The sequence below is a fragment of the Chelonus insularis genome, unplaced genomic scaffold (assembly GCF_013357705.1).
Source record: "Chelonus insularis isolate UGA/USDA-ARS -01 unplaced genomic scaffold, ASM1335770v1 contig_358_pilon, whole genome shotgun sequence".
NCBI lineage: Eukaryota > Metazoa > Arthropoda > Insecta > Hymenoptera > Braconidae > Chelonus > Chelonus insularis.
The window spans coordinates 936,799-963,319 of record NW_023276522.1 but is presented as its reverse complement, the minus strand read 5'-3'; the positions used below and the strand labels follow the sequence as shown (position 1 = coordinate 963,319).

The 26,521-nt window shown below is 29.1% G+C and overlaps 6 protein-coding genes across 16 annotated transcripts; 1 reads left to right on the top strand and 5 right to left on the bottom strand.

Moving 5' to 3' along the window:
* LOC118066900 (Growth arrest specific protein 8) lies at positions 1-2,056 on the bottom strand. Its single transcript, XM_035083306.1, has 7 exons — positions 1,968-2,056; positions 1,695-1,912; positions 1,330-1,591; positions 961-1,221; positions 711-878; positions 345-638; positions 1-251 (listed from the first exon to the last, which is right to left on the bottom strand). The coding sequence occupies exons 1-7, from the start codon at positions 1,968-1,970 to the stop codon at positions 45-47; spliced, it is 1,413 nt and encodes a 470-aa protein (XP_034939197.1). The 5' UTR covers positions 1,971-2,056; the 3' UTR covers positions 1-44.
* Positions 2,057-2,311: 255 nt separating this feature from the next.
* fbl (pantothenate kinase 3 fbl) lies at positions 2,312-6,557 on the bottom strand. 5 transcript variants are annotated; one of them, XM_035083310.1, is made up of 9 exons: positions 5,680-6,332; positions 4,892-5,036; positions 4,448-4,626; positions 3,950-4,291; positions 3,798-3,874; positions 3,544-3,720; positions 3,064-3,217; positions 2,860-2,973; positions 2,312-2,789 (listed from the first exon to the last, which is right to left on the bottom strand). In XM_035083310.1, the coding sequence occupies exons 2-9, from the start codon at positions 4,992-4,994 to the stop codon at positions 2,736-2,738; spliced, it is 1,200 nt and encodes a 399-aa protein (XP_034939201.1). In that variant the 5' UTR covers positions 4,995-5,036; positions 5,680-6,332; the 3' UTR covers positions 2,312-2,735. The 5 variants fall into 5 exon arrangements, with proteins under 5 accessions (XP_034939201.1, XP_034939200.1, XP_034939198.1 ...); XM_035083309.1 differs by lacking the exon at positions 5,680-6,332 and adding an exon at positions 6,349-6,557 and having other exon boundaries at positions 2,315-2,789; positions 4,877-5,036; XM_035083307.1 differs by having other exon boundaries at positions 2,315-2,789; positions 4,877-5,036; positions 5,680-6,331.
* Positions 6,558-6,742: 185 nt separating this feature from the next.
* Positions 6,743-13,606, top strand: Wdr81 (WD repeat domain 81). The gene is made up of 9 exons (XM_035083266.1): positions 6,743-7,273; positions 7,356-7,515; positions 7,599-7,854; positions 7,914-8,076; positions 8,143-8,538; positions 8,607-8,807; positions 8,878-9,023; positions 9,171-9,358; positions 9,430-13,606. The coding sequence occupies exons 1-9, from the start codon at positions 7,058-7,060 to the stop codon at positions 13,548-13,550; spliced, it is 5,847 nt and encodes a 1,948-aa protein (XP_034939157.1). The 5' UTR covers positions 6,743-7,057; the 3' UTR covers positions 13,551-13,606.
* A 38-nt stretch (positions 13,607-13,644) lies between these two features.
* On the bottom strand, positions 13,645-16,827 carry Rint1 (RAD50 interactor 1). The gene is made up of 11 exons (XM_035083267.1): positions 16,811-16,827; positions 16,512-16,750; positions 16,176-16,414; positions 15,927-16,103; positions 15,722-15,856; positions 15,381-15,642; positions 15,067-15,292; positions 14,814-14,979; positions 14,558-14,723; positions 13,945-14,465; positions 13,645-13,869 (listed from the first exon to the last, which is right to left on the bottom strand). Exons 2-11 carry the CDS (start codon positions 16,635-16,637, stop codon positions 13,686-13,688), a joined length of 2,202 nt encoding a protein of 733 aa, XP_034939158.1. The 5' UTR covers positions 16,638-16,750; positions 16,811-16,827; the 3' UTR covers positions 13,645-13,685.
* A 627-nt stretch (positions 16,828-17,454) lies between these two features.
* LOC118066903 (forkhead box protein J1-A-like) lies at positions 17,455-22,892 on the bottom strand. 4 transcript variants are annotated; one of them, XM_035083317.1, is made up of 5 exons: positions 22,878-22,892; positions 22,614-22,780; positions 18,788-19,082; positions 18,547-18,725; positions 17,455-18,443 (listed from the first exon to the last, which is right to left on the bottom strand). In XM_035083317.1, exons 3-5 carry the CDS (start codon positions 19,038-19,040, stop codon positions 18,036-18,038), a joined length of 840 nt encoding a protein of 279 aa, XP_034939208.1. In that variant the 5' UTR covers positions 19,041-19,082; positions 22,614-22,780; positions 22,878-22,892; the 3' UTR covers positions 17,455-18,035. The 4 variants fall into 4 exon arrangements, with proteins under 4 accessions (XP_034939208.1, XP_034939207.1, XP_034939209.1 ...); XM_035083316.1 differs by having other exon boundaries at positions 22,614-22,886; XM_035083318.1 differs by lacking the exons at positions 22,614-22,780; positions 22,878-22,892 and adding an exon at positions 21,937-22,041.
* A 465-nt stretch (positions 22,893-23,357) lies between these two features.
* Positions 23,358-26,434, bottom strand: Mkk4 (MAP kinase kinase 4). 4 transcript variants are annotated; one of them, XM_035083321.1, is made up of 8 exons: positions 26,293-26,434; positions 26,024-26,098; positions 25,805-25,925; positions 25,543-25,635; positions 25,235-25,412; positions 24,731-25,150; positions 24,433-24,659; positions 23,358-24,326 (listed from the first exon to the last, which is right to left on the bottom strand). In XM_035083321.1, exons 1-8 carry the CDS (start codon positions 26,333-26,335, stop codon positions 24,161-24,163), a joined length of 1,323 nt encoding a protein of 440 aa, XP_034939212.1. In that variant the 5' UTR covers positions 26,336-26,434; the 3' UTR covers positions 23,358-24,160. The 4 variants fall into 4 exon arrangements, with proteins under 4 accessions (XP_034939212.1, XP_034939213.1, XP_034939214.1 ...); XM_035083322.1 differs by having other exon boundaries at positions 25,805-25,922; XM_035083323.1 differs by having other exon boundaries at positions 26,024-26,092.
* Between the last annotated feature and the right edge of the window lie 87 nt (positions 26,435-26,521).

Genomic DNA, 26,521 nt, shown 5'->3' with positions numbered 1-26,521 from the left:
ATTTAATATAAAATGTAAAATAAATGATAATTCAAATCCAAAGCTTATAAATTTGTTAAAATTCTGTCTGTTAGACTACTTTTTTTCCTCAAACGTAATAGTTTAAGCGGTTGACCTAGTCCTGTTTCCCTAATTCCATATTCTTGCAATTTATTTTCATAAGTTGCCAGTAAATCATCATGAGCTTTGCAAGCTTTTGCTAAATCATGTTGAAGATCTTGAATTGCAATATTTTTCCGATTTAAGATATCCTAAAAAAAAGAAGAGAAAAAAACAAACATTAGTAAAGATACTTCTACTACTTTATCGCAAATAAACTGATTGATCAAATGATTGTATTTCACCTCAAATTTCTGACTAATGTTTATTTCACTAGGATCTAGTTGAGCAGCCGTTAAAACTTCTCCAATTTGAGCTTCTTTCTGTTCCAATAACTCCGATAGCTTTTCTAGTTTTTTCTCTAACAAAACATTCTTTAAACCAGTCTTTTGTTGAAGTTCTAATATTGAAGACGTGAATCTGGAGTGCAGTTCATCTCTTTCAGCTTCACATTTCTCAAACCTTAATTCCAAAACTTCATTTTCCCACTTGAGATTCTCATAATCTTTTGATATGACTGACAATCTCTTTTTTGTGTTCTGAAACCATTTATAGAAAAAAATTCAATTTCAAATAAGAAAGTTTTTTAATTAACAAATAAAACTACTTACTGCAAGACAAAGCTTATCTTTCTCGTAATTCGACAATTGTCTACTCATTTCAGAAGCTTGTTCTTCTATAGTTTTTATTTCTCCGACTATTTTTTTATTTTCTACTGTTAATTCTTTTACTTGTTTTTTCATTCTTTCTTCATTATTTTTCATTACCTCCATTTGTTCCTAAAAAAAGAAAACGAGTTATTGTTTTCAACAAAAATAAATACAGAATTAAAAAGTATTCAAAAGAAAAAATTTTTATTACCTTCAAACTTTCAATAAGAGCTAAATTATTCGTCGTAATTTCATTGTAATAAGTCTTAATATCCATAAATGCTTTTTCATGGTTTTTAATTAAATTTGCAATTTGCATGTTTTTTCTTTCCTCAACTTCTGCAATTTCCATCCGATGCTTCAAATTAAGAGACTCATATTGACTCATTAACTTTTGCTCATATTTTTGCTCCATTTCCATTGCCTCAGCTTCAAACTTTTTAATTAAGTTACTCATTTCTTCTGCATTTTTCTGTAAAGTATTTATCATTAACGGCTAGTTCAAATAATAATTAACGAACTTTTTTTATTAACTAAATTTCTTTTTCAAATTTTCATGCTACTCTTTCGATTTATTTACCAATTTTAAAGCTCGAATTTCATTAATGTGAGATAGTTCTTGTTCTTTATGTACTTTTCTTAAGTCTTTTTTATCCCTAATTAATTCATTTTGCTGCTCATTATGATCATCTTGCGCTAATTTTAACGCTACCATATGTTCAGCTTTAGATTCTGACAGATTTGTATGATGTTCATACATTAAATGTTTTACTTTTTGTTTGTATAATTTTAATTCCGCTTCATGTTTTTCTGCTAATTCTTCTTTTTCTCGCTCTTTATTCCTATTAAAAGAATTATGTCAATTTTTTATTTACTTTATATAAAGAATCATATTTATGAATAAACATGAGAATCATTCTAATTTAAAAAAAAATGCAACTGTACCTTATTGTAGCTCGAGCTTCATCTAATTGATTTCTAGTAATTTCCCAAAAAGTCCTTAACTTATCTCGTTCTAATTGAAAAAAATTCCTTTCTTCTCTTTCACGTTCCATTTCTTCTAATATTTTATGAGAATATACTTCTAATTGTTCTCTGCTCATTTTCGAAGTATCTACTCCATCCACTGATTCAGTAGATTTTCCTTTTGCTTTCTTTGGTCCCTGTGGCAATGAAAATTTAAGTAACGAAGATAAATACGGTACTTTAATTACTTACCATTATTGTAGATGAAGATTTTTCAAAAGAAAAATAATAAAAATAATTTCTTTAATGTTCGGACCAATGCTTTGAACTGATTAATCAACGTGGTCAACTATATGTTAGGAATATTATGGTTGCTAAGCAATGAAATAATGTAACAAACAGGTAATTTCTATATGAAATTTTATTACTATAAATTTTCAAAGAAAAATAAATTACATATACTCGTTAAATTTATTACAAAATTTTCATAAATATTAAAAACCAATATTTATAACAGACATAATTTTTTGTAATTTGTAAAAATTGCATGAAAAAGTGACAATGCATTAATAATAATTCATCAACAATATAACCTTCATTACTTTGTGCTTTAAAGAATATTATTTCTAACTAGACTTCAGGATTCACGTATTAAAGTGTTTTTTTGTTCTTTTTTTTTCTCAAAAATATTTTTAAAATTTTCAATTGATAATAATTTATAATAATAATAGTTTACGAAAAAATAAATTAAAAATACATTATTTTTTATAAATTGAATATTTTTGTGTCATTTATTACTTCTTTTGTGCCAACAATAAGCATCATGGATTAACTATATTTAATATTCTGTTATGTAAAATTATAAATTAATCAAATAAGAATATTAATAAATAGTTAATTATTTAATTATACAGATAAACTATCTATGAAAAAAAAAACAATCAGCTAATCTAAAGTTTAAATTTACATGATTAATAACTTAATTGGAATGATAAAAATTTCCTCTAGAAAATAAATTTTTTAATTTATTTCACCATTAAATTGAAGAAGACAACCAACTGCTCCAAAATATCCCTAAAAACAGATATTTGTTATCAGTTAAATTTATTGATTTTCTTTATTTGTAAAAATGATTATGACTTACTTCATGTTCTAAGAATAAAGCTTTTAAAGTTCCTTTGGACCAATAATCCATAGCATACGCCAACAATTTCATAGATATCGGGTTAACTCTTAAGAAATTACCAACAAAGACTACCTGAAATAAGATAATAAATTATTAATTTAATTTCACGATAAGAATTACTATACACTTATTTAAATTTATTGTATATTAATTAATACATACTCGTTCGATTTTTTCATTAACCGCACACATCCGGGCGATTGATCCAATATTGTTAGTAATCGTAACAAGAGTAGCTCGAGCTAGGTCCTCTTTCGTGACAGCATTTCTGCGATCTTTCAAGTTCATCTGTCCAAAACTGCACAATCGGAGATAACTTAACATACACGTTGATTGTTAGACAGGAAAGGGACTATAAAAAATTATCTACAAGAAAGTTAGTCGAGAATACACTACAATAAAACAAATTCTCAATAGACCTACTCAAAAACTCTTATTGTACTTGTGTCACCCATTGAAAATAATTCTCTTTGTATTTTTCATCTACACATTTCCGTATAATTTCTTTATATAAATTATAATAGAAAAATCATGTTAAAACTAAACAGTTATAAGTACACTCTTTTGCGTTAAAAGGTTCACTATTAGGCCAGTGTATTCATGCAAACATTGCATAATATTTATATGTATATAAAAGATTACCTGCTTGCAACAAGATCTCCTGGAAGACTAAAAGGACCATAATCGCCACCATAAATATCTTTTACCAATTTATCAACTTTTGTGTTATCACCTCCTGTAGCAAGCTCAATAGCTTCTTCAAAGCTGTTACAACCAGTTAGAAGGCAACACAATCCCAAAAACGTTCCTCCACCTAAACTATAATAATATGTATATATATTTTACCGTTAAGTTTTCAATTTAAAAACATTTCCATTAACAATTTTTTTTCTTACCTCGTTCCTGATATTCTTTTAAAATTATCTGGGCCATGAACAGAAAGAATACTTACTCCAGATCCAATATTTACTAACTAAAATAAATATAAGTTTAATAAAATTCTAGATAAAATGACTTTAGGGTAATAAATAAAAGCTGATGCAATTACCAAAAATGGATATGGTTCTGAAAAATCATAAGGAACCTTACGGCAAAGATCATCATCTGTTGGATCAGCCCAATAATAGCACTCATGAGGATTTGTTGTTTCTATAAACATCATTCCACAAATAAGGCTATAGAGTTCATCAAATTTAGCGAGATTCATGTTAACTTCTTTTTTAAAATTTTCCTCAAACATAAAAGCTCCACCTCCAGTAGCACAAACTGTCGTCACCACATTCGCCATTCCTTTTGATTTAGCAAGAGCTAAGAAGTTACTCATCTTACTTGTTGGAAATCTGATAAAATGAAGAGTTCCTTCTCGACCACGAATTTTAACATTATCCATCTACAATAAATTTATCTAATGCATTTCTAAATAAACTTAATACAACTATTAATATAATTATAAAAAAACTATCAAATAAATTTAGTAAAAAAAAAAAAAGATAGATAATAACTGTAACATCTTACTCAAGAAGAATATTATTAGATTAAAAATAACCTGAAGGTGAGTATCTCGATGACCAGTTTTTCCATAAGCGGAATTTTTAGTTAAATACCTCCGTATATTCTTCAAAGCCTCTACTTCTGCATCTGCTTCGGCTTTCGTTATGTCTTTTGGTTCAAAATAAACCAATTTACATAAAGTTCCACCAATATCCATTCCAAACCAGGGCATTGCTATAAAACACAATATTGATTACATATTGTATACTTTGTATTTTCACTGTGCTTTATTATTACAATAAACATGTTATTTTTTAAGTTACGTGGATTCAAAATTGTTTTTATTTATAACTCAGAAAACTATCGCATGCATTTAGAAATTTTTATAATTTATTTTAAAATACTACTAAACTAATTAATAAAAGTTTAATTTGAATTTATTTACGTAAAAATAATAAAAACAAACTGATCTAAACACACATACAATTCACAGACTCACAGGGTGGCACATCCAAGCCATTATTTTGCTTGTTGGTAGTTGTTGAATATCCATTTGATGCCATAATTGTATGTAAACAATTATTACACGTGTGAGGACTCATTATTTACTTGACACTTCGAAACATCTCCCACCAATATTCCTTCTGCAACAAAGAATTAATAAAATAATGTTTTAATTAAACATCAATACTACGTATATATTTTTTAAAATTTATAGTTGTTTCTTTCTAGAGCCTTATGTTCGGAGTTCGAGCATAAATATGTGTGTCAAAGGTTATTGTTTAATTATTCATGAGAATTCAGCGGATATTACATGAGCCTAACGTAAGTGATTGAATGTCTATGTAAAAACAATGTTTTTAACAAACAATTATCTTTAGAATTATAAAAACAATCATTCCTTTTATTACTTTACAATCTAAAATTAATAATAACGATAAGTTAATAAAATCTTACATCATGAAATGTAATAAAATGTTGAAAAAAATTCATAATTTTTCTACAAAAATTAAACTTCTCCATATTTATTAATATATGTAGTTTTTTATTTTTATACAATCTAATAATGATGAATTTAATGTAATCAGTTTACTTATCTGTTCTTGTAATCATCAATGATATTATTGACCTTATGAATAGATAATTATTATAAAAATTTTAATCATAAAGATAATTAATAAATGATCGTTACTATTAAAGTGTTAAATAAATATAATCATTATTAAATAAGAAATAAATTATATTTGTATAAAGTGTTAGAGAATATTTAAAAAAGAGAATTCTTACCTGAATTAATGTTAATTAAATTATTCATTGACAAATTCAGCATTTTAATGATCAATGAAATTCTTTTTATAAATAATAAATTATCTGTATTTTCATGTACTCCAAGATATTTTAGTTCAATAAATGATAAAACAAGCTCAGGAAAAATATTTAAAATGAAATAGTCATCTTTATAAACATCATAAGCTTGCTAGATATATATTTTTTTGTGTAGTTAACGCATATTTTTTATTGAAAACTAGTTAATTATCATTGTGACATAACTGTCCTATACTAATATCTCTTAAAAGGTTAAGAAAATAGTAATGAAAAATGTACTTTCAAGTTACCAGCATTTTTTTTTTTGATGACGTTGGAATTATATATTAATACTTTCTAGAAACTCTTACACGTTATTTAAATAATAAAAAATATCAAATCCAATTTATATATTTATGTATGAATTTGGTTAACGAGTCTCATAGAGGTTAACACTGTATTAGCTTGTGTCTAATTTTACAAAAGTACAATGCACAACACTTCTGTATCTATTTTCTGTATGACAAAATGGCTGAATTTTAAAAACATTTGTCTTGTTTTTATTTATTATTTTACTTGTATTAATTCTATTTAATTTAATCTATACATTTTTTAATCACAAATTATCCTAATTATTATAATTCAAATTACCTAGCAAGTTAAATTTTGGAGTAATAATAATAAGAGAAAAATTGTACGTCGTCACGGTTGATCGTATTGTGAATATATTATGATAAATTTTAAATATAATTTTTCAACAATAAAGAAAATTCTATGAATATTTTTTCTAATATTAATTACAAGATTGATTAAATAATTACTTAAATAACATTATAAACCTTCGTTCAAAGTAACTGTTTTTACGGTGGATTCGAAATTTTCCACCTTTTTATAGGCAATACTAGCGCTCTCTATGAAATTATTTACTTCCTTTCTTCTCCACTATAGTATGTATGTATGTACATATATACATACATACATACATACATATATACAAACAGAGAAGCTTCTCTCTGGTATAAGAGAAAAGAAAAGTGAAATACATATACAGAACAAACTGTCAAAAATTACCTTGAAAACACTTGTTAAAACTTTTTAACAATTAAATAATTATTTCTTTTTTTATCAACAATTTTATACGATAATAAATTGTTTTTTCTTGGATAATGTATAAAAAAAAGGTCAATTACTGTTTTTAAATATTTACTTGGAGTAATTGTAACAGTTGTATAGAAAAGCTATTTAAGTATCTGTCATTTATCTAGTCGTGAAAATGTATATCGTCTTTATTTTTAATTATTCTGTCATATCATTCCTACAATAATCGTGAATGTGATAAAAATAATAAATTATTTTGAAAATGGATATTCTTAATAAAGAATTAAATCTGCCTATCAAGTATATGCAATTTATTGATGGAAGAATTTGTGCAACAGTTCATAAAAATTGGCTATTTAATATACAAAATGCTGGTTCTATTCAATTTTTTACTCATGATCGCCTTTCTGTGGATGAAATCGCAGCACAACCATCTCTCAATGAATTAGGACCAAATTGGACGAGAGTTTATATAAAAGTAATTTATTACAAATTTTTGACATTGAATAACTTCTAATATAAATAATACATTATATAATAACTATTCGTGTATTTGATAGGTTTATGTAAAACGATTTAGCAAAGCCATTCCACTTCCTCGAGATAAACATTCCACCAGCCCAAAGGTACAGCCAGATCTGACGTTTAGTCAATTACTTCGTTACGTATCTGAAACTAATTATAGGAATTTATGGAAAGAAGCTTATAAAAAATATTATAGTAAGTATCATCAACTATTATAATAAATTTTTTAAATAAAGGTATAAAAAATTTTCATACCAGTTTGGCATAAAATTATTTAGGTGCATGGAATTTATCTGAATTGAAGGAACAATCATTATTAACACCAAATAGTAATGACGTTGCTGTGATGCATGAAGTATTATCGAGATTATACGGCTGTTCGTTAATTCATATTGAAAATAATCGAGTTATTTCTACTTCTCCGCCTCTTAACAATCAAACACACTGCAATCTTCTGCCTGCAATGTTTGCTGTTGAGACTTCATCTGCGTTTATGATTTTCCATGAACAAACAAGTGCATATTCTCTTCAAGAGTAAGTGAAACTAAAGTTGCTATTATATTTGCAACAACTGTAAATATATAAATTTTTAGATGTGTAATGTATAGTCCTGCTGCATTGTCAACAAGTTATAGTAAAGCTTTATTTCTCGTATATCAACTTCTACATTTATCCAGAGAGCTCCATGACTCTGGATTAGCTTTAGGAGAAATCACTTTGAGTGATATTTTATTAATGGATAACTATACTATTCAAGTAAATATCAAAACTATTTTTTATCATATAACATCAATCCACATATAAAATTTTTTCTTTCTCAAGGTATTACCAAAATTAGATGATAATATTTATATGAAACTTGACACTCATAATAATCAACTCAGCTCTCTAGAGGATAAGACATTGAATAATAGAATTAAACCATGTATTTCTTCGAAAATGGCCACGAAAGATACAAATTTTGGTTTAAATGAAAACATTCAACGCCTTTGTGAGATGTGGATTCATGGTCATTTAAGTAATTTTGATTACTTAACAGTTCTTAACAATTTAGCTGGTCGACGATATGGTGATCCAAGTTGTCATCATGTTATGCCTTGGGTAACAGATTTTACATCGAGATCAGGAAAAAATTGGCGAGACCTTACCAAATCTAAATTTCGTTTAAATAAAGGTGATAGACAACTTGACCTTACATTTGATTCTGAAACTTCTGAAGTAAGTTGAATTTTTTTATGGTTATTAAATCGGTATTATATTAAATAGTAATGAATAACTGTTTTTAGGTAAGCCATCATGTGTCGGATGTTCTTTCGGAAATTACATATTATGTTTATTTATCAAGACGGTATACAAAATCAGTTCTGTGTAAACATGTAAGGTCGCATTGGGTGCCTGGAGAGTATCCTGCTTCTATTCAAAGGTTACAGGAATGGAGCCCAGATGAATGCATTCCTCAATTTTTTACTGATCCAAATGTTTTCAAAGTATGCATCAAAAAAATATCTTTAAATATCTTTTCGTAAGTAATTTTTTATCTACAATTTTTATTTTTAGTCAATTCACGAGGACCTTCCTGATCTGGAAATACCAAGTTGGGCGCGGTCTCCAGAAGATTTCATTGAAAAACATCGCGAGGCACTGGAAAGTCTCTACGTCTCTGAAAGACTTCACCATTGGATAGACTTAACATTTGGCTACAAGTACGACAGCGATCTTTTACCACGCGACTATGGTTAGGGATTACCTGGCCGAGACCCAGATTAAGAAGTACCTTTCGAAAGACCTACCAAACTCGCGAAAAAAAATGTTTCAATCGTAATATTTCTTTCATTTTCTATTTGATGCAGATTATCCGGAGTAGCAGCTATTAAATCCAAAAATGTTTGTCTACAATTGGTGGATAATCACACAAGGTTAACAAATTCTGGTGTTGTACAGCTTTTTACTCAACCACATCCACAGAAAATTGTCCCTTCACCATATTGGAGCAAAACTGCACCACGTTTACGTACTGTAACTCCAAAAACACCAACAAGTAAGTACTCAGATAATTAGTTTATTGAGTTAGATTTGAAGTAATAATTTATTGCATTTCTTTTTTTAAAGAATCGGATAAGTCTTCAGAAAAAATTAGCGATGACGAAGGACATAGTTCAGGTTTTGAGGAAATAGAATCTCCAGTGACGACTTTGAACGTAACGCGATCATCTCCTCTCGCTCTTAGTCGTCTTCTTAGTCGGTCTCGTGGCTCTCTACTAGCAACTGATGAAAATTCTCGAGGAGAAAAATTAATGAATCAAACTATTCAACTTCCTAAAGATTATAACCCAACATCGGCATTGATTCAAGTAGAAACAACACATTCCTTTATGAATAAGCTCTCTTACCATGCCTATCAACTTGAAACTTCAATTCGAGATGAACTCACTAGTTACCGACAAGTAGTAGCATGCGCTAGAATTAAAGAGCAACGAATTCTCGGTTGTCTTATTGTAGAAATTTTCCTTCCAAATAAATTTCGAGCTACTTGGAATATTGGAAAAATTTCTTTTAACTCAAGACTTGAAGTTTGTACTAATGTATTACTAAAATCTCCAGAAATATTACCAAAATGCATAAGAAATGCAGTGATTCTCCTTTTACAAGTGGATATTATTCCAAAGACGTACGGAATTGTCATGGACATTTCAGATAAATCTGTAGAAAGTCCATTCCGTTATCCTACTGTGACATATATGGGTTTACCACCACCTTCAGCACATCAATTTTTGCAGCCAATTTTATCTAGTAGTCTTTTTCCATCATCTAAACACTTTCAGTATTTATTTTGCATCGTTCAGATGCTTCAAGAATATAATAATCTCGTCAGAGAATTAAATTACGTAATAAAACAATCAGAAAATGATCCAGAAGATATGACGACTAAAGTTCAATTTTTATGTAAAATTAGTGAGTGCAAGGTTAAAGCTTTAGCAAGAGAATTAGAACGAATTATAACTTATGCAGGTAATTTACTAGAATCAAGTATTCAATTAATAGTTCCACATGTAAAACAAATCATGAATGAACCTTATAGTGCAGTATTAGCTGCTTGGTATTTATTCGATCCAATAGCAAGAGCGCTTGGTCCTAAAGAAACATCAGAAAACTTTCTTAATTCTATCTTAAAGCTTTATGAACATGGATCAATAATTGATAGTACGATTTATAGAGACTATTTATCTCCAAATATTCTTGCAAAGTTTCGAACAATGAGACTTTATCACAGAAGTTTTCTTTTAAAGCTTATGGTTCGTCTCGGATTAAGAAGATTTTTAGAAAATTTTATTACGCCACTTGTAGAAGCAGTAGGATGTTATCAGGATTACCCTCCAAATTTGTTAAATATAAATTCTCAAAGAACAGGGAATCTAAAAACTTGTGACCTATGTGGTAGCGGAGACGAAGAAATAATATTATCACCACTAGATGAAGATTCTTCAGTGGATTCTGAACAAATTATTACTTCAATAATTTTGTCAGGTGATTTAGAAACTTCAAGAAATACTCCGACATTAGAAAATGATGATGAAGAAGTGTTTTCAATGGAAACTGAAGAAATATCATCACCTTCTGAAAATAAAATGACTAGAGATCCTGAAATGGTACTTAACTTAACAATAATCGATGATTTAGCTGATGAAGGAAGAAAAAGTTCATCTCCAGGAGCAGTAAAATCACCAACAATTCCAATCCCGAAATCAGATTCGCGTGGCACAAAATTAGTTGCGGATTTTAATACTATTGGATGTCATGTGGGAAGTAAAACATCTAGTGAGGACATTCCCTTATCAGGCTCTCACGGAGTCATTCAAGGACTTAATGTTACTGGTGATAATAAAGAAGGATTACATTTCTTTGAGCAAGACAAGTCGAAATTAATGTATAAAATTGACATTTCAGAATCTTCTGATGATGATCTTGATGAACTAAAAAAAATTGATGAATCCCAACATTTATCAGTGCATAGGGAATCTAAAGTATCCGAAATAAGTACTGAATCTGTGATCTGGTTATCTCATCGTTTGGGCCCCGTTCTTACAGCTCGTTATTTATCAAGAAATTTGCTCAGAATGTTAACTCTTTGTTATACTGGCAGTAATAATTTACTTTTAGTCGACGAAGATATTTATTCAGAAGAATTACACTGGAGAAAAACGCAATTAATTGGTGATATCAATGCTGCTAAGGTTTTGGAATCTTTAACCGCAATTGCCAGTTTATACGGAGAACAAATGATTGTTTTACAATATTTTGGACATATGGCAGAGCTTTTAGCTTTGTGTAAGCGTAAATTAACACCTAATTTAGAAGGAGGGTTAATTTCTTGTTTGGCTTTATTATCTTACGTTACTCCATGTCTTTCTGATGCTTCTTTGATGGATGCACTCAATGAAACAATTGTCAAGTCTATTTTATATCCAACAGTAAGAATCTTATCTACTACACGATATTTATTTCCCAATGGGACCATTGCTAGATCAGCTTTAGCTAATAAATATCTCGAAGTTTTATCGAGTTTAAGTATTCGCCTAGGAAGTTCAATAACTAAAAGTCATTTATCTGTACCAATTCAAAGATTTTTCTTAGCTTTTGATAAAGCAACTAGTTCTCAAAGCCAAAATCAAGAAGAAGAAAATAACAAAAAAATGACGAAAGACAAAATAGATCTCCCTAAAAAGACTAATGATAACTCTGGTGATGAAATTTATCAAAGAGAATTTCAAGATTGGACACAATTATCTTCAACTTGCGGTAAAAATCGTGAAGAAATTGGATCTGACATAGTTGTCTCTTACTCACCGCCAATTCTAGACAATGATACGTCAAATCCTCAAAGAAATCAGGCATTTGAAGAACTCAAAGCTGTATTTACTGCTGAATTTGCACATAAATCTTATCTTTTGTTTTACCGACATGTCGATGAAGGTATGATGGAGGATATGTTGAAGAATCATCAACTCATTAGAGACTTATGTGTTGAGTATGAAAAAACTTTGCAACTTAGTGGTGTGTGTTCGAGTAAATCTGATCCAATTTCTTTAGAAATTACTGAAAAACCGATTAATAACATAGTGACCAAAGAAATAGGAAGTTTTGGTAATATTTCAGTAGTCGGTAATAGAATTGAAGTAGGAGATAATTTAGGAGAATATGTAAATCATCAAAACAAAGATGTAAGCTTTTCCAATAGTCGGCAGCTACGAGGAAACTGGTTGGCATATTGGGAACATGAGATAGGAAGACCAGACAAGCATTTAACTTTCAATATGAAACAAATAAAGCTCCAAAGTTTCACAGGACATACTAAAAACGTACGTTGTTTACATGTGTTAGACAATGAAAATAGTTTTATGAGTGGAGCAAGAGATAAAACCGTAAAACTTTGGAGTATACGTAGCCAAGGCGATGGTAATGCTGTTTCTTCATGTCAATATACTTATACTGGTCATAAAAAGTCAATCCTAGCATTGACTTTTCTAGAATCATTACGTTATGCTGTTACCTGTGATGGAAGTGTTCATTGTTGGGATCCTTTCATGGGATCTCTTTTAGGCTGTCCAGAAAACTCTAAAGCTGTTCCAGTCAATACTATAGCCGCAAACACAACTCCTTCAACAATACTCTTAGCTGCAACAACTGATTTGAATCTCCACATGATAGATTGCCGTACTTTTCAATATGTCAATGAATTAAAAGTAGCTATGAATCCTACTGGACTAATTAGATGCATTGCCATAGCTCCAAGTGGACATTGGGTAGCATTAGGTCAAGTTTCTGGAGTTCTCACCATATTAGACATCAGAACAGGATTAATTATTGCTTCTTGGAAAGGACATGAATGTGAAATTCTTCAATTAGAAGCAGTAAATGAAACAACAATTGTTAGTTCATCTTTAGATTTAACAATAGCAGTTTGGAGCGCTATTGATGGTAAATTAAAGTTTCATTTAAAAGGCACAACAGAACCAGTTCATTGTATGGATCTCTACGAGCACCAATTGATAACTGGAACGACCGTCAATAGAATTGGAGTTCATACCTCGATTGAAGCAACCGCAAGTTTTTCATCATCAAAATTAAAATCTGATGTTTTTAAAGGAATTTTAACAGCCATGACTGTTTTACCATTAAATCGATTGTTGTTGCTTGGAGCTGACAATGGAGGAATTACATTGATCTGTTAATTTGAATATAAATTTATTACATCGAAAAAATTGTAGTAATAAATTTTTAACGGAATTATAAATTTAGATATTCTCTTTTTATTATAATAAATTATTTAAATTTCATCAGTAAGTTTATTATTTTTTTAATATTTATTATTGCATTATCACATCAGTTCTAGCTTTTAAAACCATAGTAGCTAATGATGGAGATAACGTAAACACTCCTACATCTGCTAAAGTTACTTTAGATGTTTCTTCTGAATCTTTCTGTAGTACTTCCATGAGTAACATTACCGAACCCAATAACATATTTAACAATATACAAGATTCTCTTAATCTAAAATGATTAAAAATAATTTTATGTTAATAATATAGTAAGAACTTTAATAAGATAAATACTAAAAATACTTACAAAGGAAAATAAGATTCAGGTTTTTTAGTGTAAAGTCCAAATAATGGGAATAAATTTCTTGTTATATCGTATTTTAATTGAGCTGCACCACCAGCATTGAACTGATTGTCAAGAACAACTCCTTCAAAAAGATATTGATCTAGTTGAGAAGCTACAAGTCGCCAAGCTGTATTAAATAGAGGTAAAGATAATGCATCATGGAGAGTATGAAGACGTAAAGCAAGTTCTTCAAACATAACACAACCACTCGGTGTCACTGATAAAGATATAACATCATTTTCATTTTGCATTGCAAACCATTTATCCGTTCTATATGGTCTACTTTTAGCCTTGACTTCCAAAGCAACTGAATTACTTAATTCTTCAAGTAATTCTTTTTCCATTCTTTTCAATAAAGCTACTGCATCATCAAACACAGTTCCACTTTCTTCAGTTAAATTTTCAGTAATTTCTGAACCCAAATCTGTTGCTTTTTCAGCAGCTTCGCATTGTTTTTTAAAATAATGAAGTTGTAAAAAATGCTAAAAAATAAGACATGTATAAAATTTCTTATGATTAATTAATGGATTATACAGTTGATTAATTATAGAATAGTTGGTTTATGTCAACTTACAACTGTAACACCCCATTCCATTAAAACACTAGAAACGTAATACACAGAATTGAGTATCCGAGGAATAGATGATCGAAGAGGATCTTCACAATCCTGATGAAGTAATTGAAGTAATCGTACTCTATAATCATCAATTAATTCTAATTGAAGTTCCAAAAACTGTAATCTATATTTAGAAAAATATGAATTAATTTTTTATGGAAAAAAACAGCTTTTTTGTTTATAAAATAGCAAAAAATTTTTAGTTTTATTTTACCTGTGTCCTGGTTGAGGTAAATGATTATATCGATCAGTAATCGTTGATAATAACGTTAAAAAAGCATCAGCAGACTCGGTTACTTTTAAATCATCTAGTTTAGATATAATCACGCGTTCCCACGCTGTGGGCGCACTTAAAATTGAATCCATTTTTTCAGTGGCATCTAATGAAATATTATGTATAAATAACAAATAATGAATAATTAATAATAATTAGATTTAAAATTTATATATATATTATAGAAACTTACATTTCTTTTCCATATTAATCCACTTGACAAAGGTCTGGGCTTGAGTCAAAACTACAATAACTGCAGGTTGATTTGATGGATATAAAAGAGATTCTCTGAGTTCTCGTTCAAATCCCAAGGCTTCATCTACAAGATGAGCAAATTGATCGTCGTCATACTGAATAATTGGTAATTCTGAATGCAATTTTTCTACAGCTAATTGAACTAATGCTCTCATGAATTCAACCTGTTTTAGAAATATCATTATAGATTTAAATTATTCATCGATAAAATAATAAATTTTCCTTTTTAAATTACAATTTATTTTACTGTACCCTTGCATTAATGTATGAAAATTCAGTAAGATTTATAACTGGCTGAACATTCTTTTCTATCCATTGTTCATGATCTTTTATCCAAGTTAGAATTTGTGTGAAAAACCATTCAGGCTTATCTCGTCGATTCGTTTGTTTATTACCAGTAAAATGATATATAAATCGTTGTCGTAATGGACGTACTAAAAGAGAAATTGGTAGACAAACTGGTGGAAAATCTGTCAGGAGACTAGACTTTACAGATGATGTCACAGTTTCTTGTCTACTTTTTTTATTAAAGACATATATAAAATTAAATAAATAAATCACTTTAATGATATCACATAATTATCAAAGGATACGGTATTTGTAGTTGAAGTAAATATTCAGTTAAAATTTTAAATCGTTTCATTGATTCAGGTGTTGGTGTTGTTGAAGTATTATGGTTGGTACGACAAAAAGGCCATTTTATTGTTTTCAAAACATCCATGTACTCTCTAAAAAATATAAGTAAAAATGACATAGTGTAAAAAACCACTTATGATAAAAAATTAGAATAATATTTACTTTGAAAATTTTTCTTTTAAATGATTATGCCAGAAATGAACAGTTTCTTTAACATAATTGATTAAATGATGACAAGAAGATGTTTCTAATTGACAATTAATTTCAACCAAGTTTGTAAAAAGACTGATCATAGATGATTCTTCATTTCCAGAATTCATAGCATTTTCAATTTCATCACTAAGAGATAATTAAATATTGTTAATGGTCATCTATTTGAAAAGTTATAGCTATTATATTTCTAATCATTACCTTATACTCTCAATAGATTGTAGAAATTGTAAATATCCTAAACTTTTTTCAAGATTTTCAATTTCATTAATAACATTCTCAAATGCAGATGTTCTATTATCTTTCTCTAAAACTTCCTTAATTGCTTGTTGTAATTCTTGAGCTGCTTCTATGGATTCTTCAATATTATCTTTCATCATTTCCACATTTGATACCGCAGCCTTTATTTTTGAAGGTGCATCTGTTGATGCTAATGTTAACTATAAGTGTAAAATTATAAGATGAAATTAAAAACAATAACATTTAAGAAAGAAAGTTTAAAAAATAATTATTTACTAATTAAAGATTAAAAATTACCGATTCTTCTATCTGATGTTTTTCTAACAGCAGTTGATCATGGAATTCTTGCATTTTACCCAGATTTTTCAGGTCTGTACCCAATATCTCGTTAAATTTATCAATCACTTGTTGCTTGGTATTCATTTTGCACAATATTTAATCCAATATATATTTGTTATTAATACAATATATCGTACTTTTTATAATATTTTCAATAATATATTACAATTCATTACAACAATTATATCTTTTATAACCTATAAATAAAATTTGTAGATGTCTAGGCAGCTGTCAAAATAAACTTGTTCAATAATCACCTATTATTCATGTAAGCATTTTTTATTACAGTAATAATTTATTAAATAAATCTAATAAATAAATATTAATGATACACTAATTTCATATTTAAAAAACATAAAAAATGATTGAATTTATTGTTTTTATGAAAAAAATTGAGAAAAACAATTTATTGTGTGTATGAAACATATCGACAAAAAATAACGACTAATCGAGATATCGACTATTGGTCTCTCTGGTTTCTACTCGAACCGACTTCGATATCGGTATAATATCGAGTATCAACAAAACAGAATATTTCACAAGTGGATTTGAATTATTTACGTTAAAATAATTTTATTATTAATATTAATTTTAATATTAATTAAAAACAAAAATTATAATGATTGCATATTTAAGATAAAAAACAAAATATACACATAATATTAGATGCTTTTATTGTTGAGTGATTTCACTACCAATACAAATCCATTAATTCTATTTTATAATACAAGATTATGTGATTAAATTTATGGAATATTTCATCATATTAATCTATACTTATTTATCAATACTTCGCATTTTTTTGACTGTTAACCACCTAAAATTAATATGGTTTACAGTTTACATAATCTTTCATTCTGTTTAATCCATAATTATAAAATACTTCCTTAAAAAGTAAAAAATAAATAAATATTTCTACGTTTTGTTATTGGACGGATGATTTAAAGGCATCTTTTTGCAATTAGAGCGTAAAACACACACCCAAAATAAATTATATCACTGACGTTAATCATTGTGGTATTACTATGATAAATAATGTATATATTAATTTACAATATAAAGAATAAAGTTTGTTATTTCCATATACGTCTCAAGAATGATTAATTTTGAATTTTTAATTACTGTATTTTGATCAAATTGCTCAATAGCTTCTCTCAAGACTAAAAGAGACGAATGGCAAATATTTACAATTGTATATTATTCCATAGCAATAAAATAAAAGTAAATATACAAATAATCATACTTATTAGTTAATGGTCACTCTAACTCCAAGGCACATGATTACATTTATTGATTGATGACATATCCAATTTATATTATTCTGATTATAAACTAACGGATGAAAATTACTATACTTTCGTGTCTCTGTTTTCTCTTTTTTTAATCATTAAAATTTTTTATGCACTCTAACTTCCAAATAAATTCAAAAACTTTGCCATTTTTTTCGGAAAAGTCATTCTTCATTATTTCCCTTGATAACATTTAAAAAGAGTTTAGTAAAGAATCAAGTTGATTTAAAAAAGATAAATTTTCGAGTGTATTATCATCCCATCCATCAGTGTTAGTCAAAAGACCATTGAAATCATCTTCAGCAAGACTAAAATGGGTAGATTCAGGCACTTCAGGTAAACTATCAGGAATTGGTGGAGACACACTACTTGGAGGAGTCTCATAAAGTACAGGGGTGACTTTTTTAAGTGCTGCATTATGAGATACAGCTGTTGCTTTGTTTACGTTACGTAAAGATGCTGATGTACGTCTTCTCGTACGTTTTCCTTCTTCTAGCCTTTCCAAATCCAATTTCCAAAAACCTCCTTTTCCTGGTTCATCTTTTGAACGTGGTAATTTGACAAAGCATTTATTGAGTGAAAGATTGTGTCTAATGGAGTTCTAAAACCAATGATAGATCATTAAAATTAACAATAAATACATCACTGGTTATCAATGAAATTATTTTTTATACAAAAAATATTTGATTTGAATAATAAATTACCTGCCAAGCTGGATCTGCAAGCCGATAATAGATAAAATTTTCTCGAATCCAAGCATAAATGCTAGATAAAGTGAGTTTATTGTTATTTGCACGCATTGCAAGACATATTAATGTAGCATATGAAAAAGGAGGCTTTGTGTCTGCATCTGTTTGATATTTTTCTGCATTTTCTGTCAATTCTGTATCACCAAATAAAACAATTATTCATCTTATTAATTATATTTATTATTTATAATCTTACCAAGTTCAGCTTTAAGAAGAGGAGACATCTTCTTGGGCGGGCGTCGTACAACTGGGGGTGGAGATGGTGAACATGGCGGGGTAGGTAAACTTGATGCACTTGTGATATCCAATGATTGTAACCAAGATAGACTAGTTAATTCAGCTTCCACTCCGAAATCATCTGTTCCTGTATTTTCAACAACATTATTGGTTGTCGACAATGTCGAGCCATGATCTGCTAATCTTTCAGCGAAGCTCGTCTCTGCTTTCATGATTTCTGGTCTTTCATAACCCGTTTAATTATACTCGATCAACTAAAGACAAAAAATTATCTTTAGAAAATCATTATATTTTACAAACTAACCTATCAATTAATTACTCCAAAATAGATTTAAATCTTGATTAAATTGCTTTGAAAATTTCACTTGCAACAAATAGTTAAAAAATTTATTTCTTTTACGAGAACAAACGTCTAATCAAACTTACAACGTAAAATCTTTCAATTGATATAAATTTAATAAAACAACACAGTAAATATTTTTTTTTATATGCTTGAATATTTTTAAATAACATTAAAACAATAAATATATCACGTTATTTTCCATTTATTGATGTAGATATATAAAATGAATTGAAATTCTTGTGATCTTTATGATGTCTAAACGTCGACTGAAGCGCAAGAGGGTGTCTACTACTGATCGCTAGTAGTAAGAACGAACTTTAAGCCGACATTACACCCTGCACATCAGAGTGAAGTTCAGTGATATATACATATATACATAAAAGCTACATAGCCACCCGCAGCGGCTCCTGATGGTTGGCACGCGTACCACCTCTGTCGACAGGTGATGGTTTCCTTCACAGGTGGACCGTATGCCGTACACCCGGCTCAATAGACCCTTTCAGTAATTTACATTTGTGTATAACAATCCAACTGTTTATTGATATACGGTACTTTTCTGCTTCTTCATTTTTTACAAATTTTTTTTTTTATCGCTTTATTGCCTTTTTTAAATTTATTTTTTAGATAAATATTGGCGATTACAATTTTTATGATTATCTTACGATGGACATTCGTGAGAGACATGGCATACATTAAAGCTCGCGTGTTATACCAACTTTGAGAATCGATTCTTGGTTAGCGATGAGTTTCAACGATTGGAATTCCAGTGCGTCACTGGGTCAATTCATAATATATTTATTATTCTTATACCTCCAACTATCGTCGGGACAATTAAATAGAATAAGATATGAAGAAAATTCGTTGCTTGCAAAAATTTAAATGGAATTTATGCTTGAGTGACTCCCTTTGATAGATCCTTGATGGGCAATAATAATAATAATAAGTCCAGGTGTTTCTTTCTATTTAATATTATAAAAAAAGCCGGAAGTTGCGGTACGTCTTGTGCCACGTGCTCATCAGCTATTTAAAAATGCACCACGTCAAACACGTGTCATACAACATTAAATAAATGACAGTTATTTTGAAGTTGAAGAAAATTAGTGGAAAGAATGATAGCTGAAACAGATGGACTTAATTTACATTCAAGATATTGGCTCCATTGCTTTAATAAAATAAACCTCCATAATGTCGTCGACATCTCCAACATTTCCATTGATCGTATCAAAAAACCAACGACCGCCTATAATGATATCTTGGAGGAGGGAAGCTCCGTCCACTGAAACTCAGGACACGAATCAGCGTTTTAGATCCTCCGTGCTTCCCTATCATTGGTCGACTTTGCTAGAGAATCGAAACCCCAAGGTTACTAGCCACATCCATGTGGTCAATGGATATCAAACTCATAAATACAAAAATTGTTGAATGTTTTTTTTTATCTTCAATTATCCTGACTTTTTATTTTTTCATACATAGAAAGTTGATGAAATTATTACAATCTTGTCCAAGTCTCTAATTTACTTCAAAAACTACTTTTAACAAAGCAGTCGATTAAGTAGACTTGGATCATTATCTATATTGGGGGTGGATAAAAATTATGAGGAATTAAATAATTATGAACAATCGATTTACATGTGAGAAAAAGAAAAAACAACTAAAAACGATGGTAGCAAGTTTGTCCTTTTTCTTTTCCCCAGTCAAGTGGAAGTATCTGCTAGCGATCAATAATCTCCTGGGAACATCCGTCCCTTGCCTCTTTTGGCCATCGACCCCCCTTAGCTCTATTACGTGTGATAGTGTGCTGTCGAACAGCAGCACCAGCAGTATCACCAACTAGAAACGGACCACCACCTGCCATTTGCTTTTACCACTTTATTTTCCCTGCCGCCAACTCGATATAACGTCAGGTTGTGACTCACTGTACAACTACGACTTGGCCAATGCCACCCTACCAGTGTGTCAACCTGCACCCGGTGGCCCATTATGAACGTCGTTAGCCCCCCAATAGACTATCACCATATACAGGTGTTTATACTTCTATGGTTGAAATAGTAGCAATTATTTTTATCAAAAAAATTTTCCAACTACTCAGATATAGATAAAATTTTTGACTGTCAACCTTCAAATATTATTTCTCACACTTTAAATAAATTGGCTTTTTTTTTAGTGTAAAGATTATTTTTCATCGAAACATTCTATTACCTAGTAGTGACTTAACGAAAAAATATTTTCCTAAAACTATATTATTTATTTTATTATCGTTCGTAAAATATTTAATCAACTTCTACAAATATATACATATACATATTGATCTTCATATCACTGATTTTTTATCGTAGAGAATACTTTGGGCAGTCGTGAATGTCATCAGCTTAAAATATCGTTTGAATATAATTATTGTCCATCATTACAACCACCTCTTTAATGATGTATTAGCTAGATTGTTTTATCAATAAAATTCTAACAATAAACTTATTTAAAAAAATTTCAAACTGTTGGTTTAAATGATGACTCATAATGATTTTTTTGTATTGCATAGTCAGAAGAGATTATCCTTGATTGCACAATTTATGCAATCAACAAATAATGATAGGAAAGAAGTCAAACAATTATTAGTTTCAATATAACATAAAAAAAAGAGAAAATAGATTAAATTAAACTAAAGATCATTTTAGATAATAATGAACAAAAAAAAATGAAGAAAACTCTTTCAATTGAAATTCAAATATCTAAAATGTAATTAGCCAAATAAATGAAATCATACTAACTATTATAAACGTATCATCAGAAGTAGTCCATTATAGTACTTTTAATCATATTAAATAAACTAGAACACTGACTTGATAGACTTATGATGGATATAAATAAAGAAATTGACATCAGCAACCTGGATATCCAAGAAATAAGATCAAATGTTAAACTTAGAAAAAAATTAATATTATTTATTATTGGGTCAAACTTGGAAGATGATGTGGACGTATTTGAATGGTGAACCTGAACGAATAAATAGCCACTAAAATTGATATAACCTTAGTGCGTTTGAATATAGTTCCCAAGAAGAGGGTGTAGTAACTAATAAAATATTCAAAAGAATTGATTCTGTTCGCTGCAGCAGCACCTTTACTACTGCATCACTGAAACGAAGTTTACATTTCGTATTCTTGTATATCAATGTACGTTCGTCTTCAATTCTTTCTTTTCCCATTTATCTATGTCAATAAAATTTTACAATGAAAAATTATTATCATAATTCTATAAATAAAATTCTCAATCTATCACGCAATTAAGCAATTTTAGAAGTGAAAGAATTGAAAACTTTTTCCATTTTTCAACATTTTTTAACCATTGAATTTTCTTTACTTTCCAAGTTTAATTCACTGACTATTTTTTTTTTATTTCAAAAAATATACAGTTTTTATTGATCAAAAAATATATATTCACTTACCAACTTTATCAACTATTCTTTTTTCAATGTATCACTGAAATTTTCAGTCTTGCTTTTATCGTACTCACTCTACTTAATAACAATTTATATATAGTTCACCTCCGTTTTTATTAATGATTAATTTACACTTTTTATTGTTTAATTTTTTTTAAAATATTCTTTAGCCACTGTAAATAAATAATTTGATAAATTAGACAATGATTGATTAGAATCTTTTTCAAAAAGTAGCGATTAAATTGAATAGAAAAATGCAGAAGAGCTTACGTCTACTGCTACCACCATCCCCTTTAATACTAACGTAGACCCCTGGTCGCCTCACATTGTCCGCCATATTTTTACCTGCGAAGGTCGAGACAGGTCGGAGTATCATTCACTTTTGCTGTGAAAATTTCAAGATTCATAAATAATTTTAAGTTATTTTTTATCTACCAAATATAAATTAACTCAATCATAAATATATTCCATTATTTTTGATTCTTTAAAATATCATTAAAAAAAAGTAAAATCCACATTATATGAATTTTCTATATTATTTTGGTGTTACATAGCATGAAAGATACACCTGGACCCGCAGATTGTACGGCAGTCGTCACGGTGTATGATTTTCGACCCTCGTATATTGAACTAAATGTAAAGGGTCGTTAGCCGTGAGTAAAGATAAAAAGTAGTTGAGATTGACTAAAAATAGACAAAAAAAATTATCAAAAGTGAACTAAATTTATTTAAAAAAATAAAATGAATGAATAAATGTATCAATATTTTATTTAATGAATTAATATCCAGATGTTTATTGTTCTCTTACAGTACAGAATATTTTTTGTTTCATCTAAATGCCGGTAATAAGCTTGTCTATTAAAATTACCACAATAATGGAATTCGAATTTTCATCAAAAAAATAAAATTATACATGATTGCTAGAGTTATATACAATTAACCCTTTTTATAAAATGTAAAATAATTTTATTCAGAAACGAGTGTGTGTCACAAGATAGAACGAGCGGCATGGATGTATTTTATTATTTATAATCATTATTAATAAATAATCATTTTTAGTTTAAATAACAATGAAATCTATGCATACTGATTTAATCATTTAATTATTGATTACATTTAAGTGGTAGAATTGATTAATGAACTAACATTATACACAACAGTGCTGTGGGAGTAAAGGATGCTATGGACTCAATTTTCCGCTCGTTTTGATATTTTCTAAAAAAGGCCACCGTAACTGGTGACACCCCTACTCGCTAAATATGAGGTTTTTTTTTATTTGTATTATTCTTATTTATCTTTATGCTTTTTTCCTCTTTTTTATTGGTTTTTTTTTTAATTAAGGACACAACACAACGACAGTACAGTCTCTAAGCGCGACAACAAATGGAACCTATGCATGCTAGATGATTTCAGCCCATACTTTCTTCCTTTATATAACCTCTTTGATTTTACAAGTAAATTTTTCAAAAAATTTCAGCAACAAAAGACTCAATAAAAGAGTTTTTTTTGTTATTATTTTTTCATTTTTTACTTGCAAATTATTTTTTTTATCATTAAGGCTGATTAGTTGTGAAAGGCGATACTCCATTATTTGCCATATTGTCTAAAATACCACTAATATAACCTGCCACATCAATTTGTGCTTCTTCTGATCTTCTTATAAATGGATGATCAAGAAGTTTGTTATATTTCGGCCGTTGATTCTCTTCTTTGATTAAACTAATTAAAAAATAATAAAAAATTATAAATTTATTTGAATTGCAAAGCTTTAAATCAATTTACATATTTTGTTTTATTGAAATAAGAAGATTTTTTAAATACTCACCAGGTGTTAACAAAGTTTACAAATTCCATTGTAAAATGATTGCCATTGCCATTGGGCGATAATCGTGGAGGATCACCTTGGACTACTTGATAAAGCTGCTCAAACACGGAATTCCACTTTGGATATGGAAAATAACCAGTTGCAACTTCCATCAACGTAATTCCAAGTGACCAAACATCACTTCTTACATCATAACCACGAGCACGCTGTGGATCTATTCGCTCGGGCTATAATAAATTGAAATTTTTTAAATAAATATTAAAATATATAAATAAAAATAGAAGTAAATAAAACTTACAGCCATATATGGCCTACATCCAGCGTCTCGTGTTCGAGCAATGGAATCTACTAACTGGCCAGAAATTCCAAAGTCACATAACTTTATATTGCCTCGACGATCCAATAAAATATTGCTTGGTTTAACATCACGATGAATTATTTTTAACTTTTCTTTAAGATAATTCAAAGCTTTAACTGTAGCTACAGTTATTTTGCCGAGAATGGATTCTGGTATCCTCTTATTTAATCTCTCGTAAATGAATTTATAAAACTTATCTAACGAGGTGTCCATTAATTCCATACAAATCCAACAGTCGCCCTCTTTAAATAAAGCTCCATAAAATTGCACGATGCACGGACATTCATTGGACTTCATAACTACTTCCAAGTCCATCAATAATTGATTTTGATCTTTTTCATCCACTGTAGATCGAATTCTCTGCAATTAATCATTACATTTATAAAAATATATCAGCTATTAAAACATAATTATTTTTTATTAACGAGTAATATATTCATTCACCTTCACAGCCATGACAGTATTGCTTATCCTATGAATCATTTTATTTACAGTACCAAAACCTCCTCTTCCAATTTCTCCCAGGTCTTGAAGATCTTCACTTGTAAAGTCATACACAGTGTCAGGAGACAATTGCAATTTCCCGGTACTTTGCATTGACTGACACATCCGAAGCTTATCGCTATAAAAATTATTATCAATAAATAACAGAAAAATTTATCATAAGAGTCATTTTGAAATCATCATATGAATTAATCACAGCTTTTAATAATATATTTATCATGATTAAACTTAATGTACAGAGATCGTACCGAGCTTTTTCAGGAAAGTAACCCTGTTGTTGTCCAGTTCGGGATTTAATTGGTAACTTTGTTAATGGTAAAGGCAAGATGGGACGTGATAATCTGGAAAAAAATAAAATTAATTGATGCAAAAATAGCAGTAATAAAATATTTGTTTGTGATTGAATTTAAAAAATTCCGTAGTTTTGTTGTAAATTCTGGGAATCAAAAATTTACTTTGTGAAAAAAACAATTAGTGTATCACACTGTAATATTTTAAGTGGATACATACGGTACAGGAGAACTTGCTGAAGTCTCAGTAGAATTAGAATTACTGGAATTAGTGAAATTTGGAGTTGATAAGCTGCTACATTGAGTTGGAAAAGCAAGCTTAAGTTGTCGTCGTTTTTCTGCTGTAATACATTCATCAAGTTATTATTATCATTGCTGGAGCAAGGTGTTAATAAAATTAATTCAACAATTGATTTCCAATATTCTCGCATTTTCATACCTGATTCTTTTTGAATGTCATTGTTCGAACGAAAGTCCAGACGTTGAAAATTAAATGTTCTTTCTGATCCTGGAACTAAAAAAGCTTTCTGAATACTATATAAAAATATTTCCGATAAACTTTGATGAAAAAAGGTTTTTCAAAAATGTTTTTTTTAAGATTTTGGTCAAGCTAAATTCGATGAGTGATTATCGCGTAGGTTAGGATTAGTCGCAGCATTGGAATGTCAAATTAAGAGGCGCGAAAACCATTAAGCTCCAAAGACTTACCTTGATTAACTTGATTCGAAGAATTGCCTTGGCTCTCAGCCATTTTGTTAAACAGGTGTTCTAAATATTACTGAATAAAAAACACTTGTCAAGGCACTCCTTTTAGGAGACCTTACCGCAAGAATTTATTAACCAAACGTAGAGGTTTTGCGAATAACGCATCATTTGTCTGGTCAATAATTTGACCAGTTAAATAACTCCAAATTATTTTTTCTTTCAGCTTTTCTTG

Excerpts from the sequence above, each read along its gene's own strand:
- LOC118066900 (XM_035083306.1), bottom strand. Across the intron at positions 1,592-1,694 it reads GAAGCTCGAGCTACAATAAG|GAATAAAGAGCGAGAAAAAG; the intron begins GTACAGTTGCAT and ends TTCTTTTAATAG. Across the intron at positions 879-960 it reads CTCTTATTGAAAGTTTGAAG|GAACAAATGGAGGTAATGAA; the intron begins GTAATAAAAATT and ends TTCTTTTTTTAG.
- fbl (XM_035083309.1), bottom strand. The coding sequence starts at position 4,994 with ATGAGTCCTCACACGTGTAATAATTGTTTACATACAATTATGGCATCA. Across the intron at positions 3,875-3,949 it reads CAGAACCATATCCATTTTTG|TTAGTAAATATTGGATCTGG; the intron begins GTAATTGCATCA and ends TATTTATTTTAG. Across the intron at positions 2,790-2,859 it reads CTTTATTCTTAGAACATGAA|GGATATTTTGGAGCAGTTGG; the intron begins GTAAGTCATAAT and ends ATCTGTTTTTAG.
- Wdr81 (XM_035083266.1), top strand. The coding sequence starts at position 7,058 with ATGGATATTCTTAATAAAGAATTAAATCTGCCTATCAAGTATATGCAA. Across the intron at positions 8,077-8,142 it reads TGGATAACTATACTATTCAA|GTATTACCAAAATTAGATGA; the intron begins GTAAATATCAAA and ends TTCTTTCTCAAG. Across the intron at positions 8,808-8,877 it reads CTGATCCAAATGTTTTCAAA|TCAATTCACGAGGACCTTCC; the intron begins GTATGCATCAAA and ends TTTTATTTTTAG.
- Rint1 (XM_035083267.1), bottom strand. The coding sequence starts at position 16,637 with ATGAATACCAAGCAACAAGTGATTGATAAATTTAACGAGATATTGGGT. Across the intron at positions 14,980-15,066 it reads GATTAATATGGAAAAGAAAT|ATGCCACTGAAAAAATGGAT; the intron begins GTAAGTTTCTAT and ends ATATTTCATTAG. Across the intron at positions 14,724-14,813 it reads TTACCTCAACCAGGACACAG|ATTACAGTTTTTGGAACTTC; the intron begins GTAAAATAAAAC and ends TTCTAAATATAG.
- LOC118066903 (XM_035083317.1), bottom strand. The coding sequence starts at position 19,040 with ATGAAAGCAGAGACGAGCTTCGCTGAAAGATTAGCAGATCATGGCTCG. Across the intron at positions 18,726-18,787 it reads TCTTCTTAAAGCTGAACTTG|AATTGACAGAAAATGCAGAA; the intron begins GTAAGATTATAA and ends TTGGTGATACAG. Across the intron at positions 18,444-18,546 it reads TTGCAGATCCAGCTTGGCAG|AACTCCATTAGACACAATCT; the intron begins GTAATTTATTAT and ends CATTGGTTTTAG.
- Mkk4 (XM_035083321.1), bottom strand. The coding sequence starts at position 26,335 with ATGGCTGAGAGCCAAGGCAATTCTTCGAATCAAGTTAATCAAG. Across the intron at positions 25,926-26,023 it reads TGACATTCAAAAAGAATCAG|CAGAAAAACGACGACAACTT; the intron begins GTATGAAAATGC and ends AATGTATTACAG. Across the intron at positions 25,151-25,234 it reads ATACTGTCATGGCTGTGAAG|AGAATTCGATCTACAGTGGA; the intron begins GTGAATGAATAT and ends GATTAATTGCAG.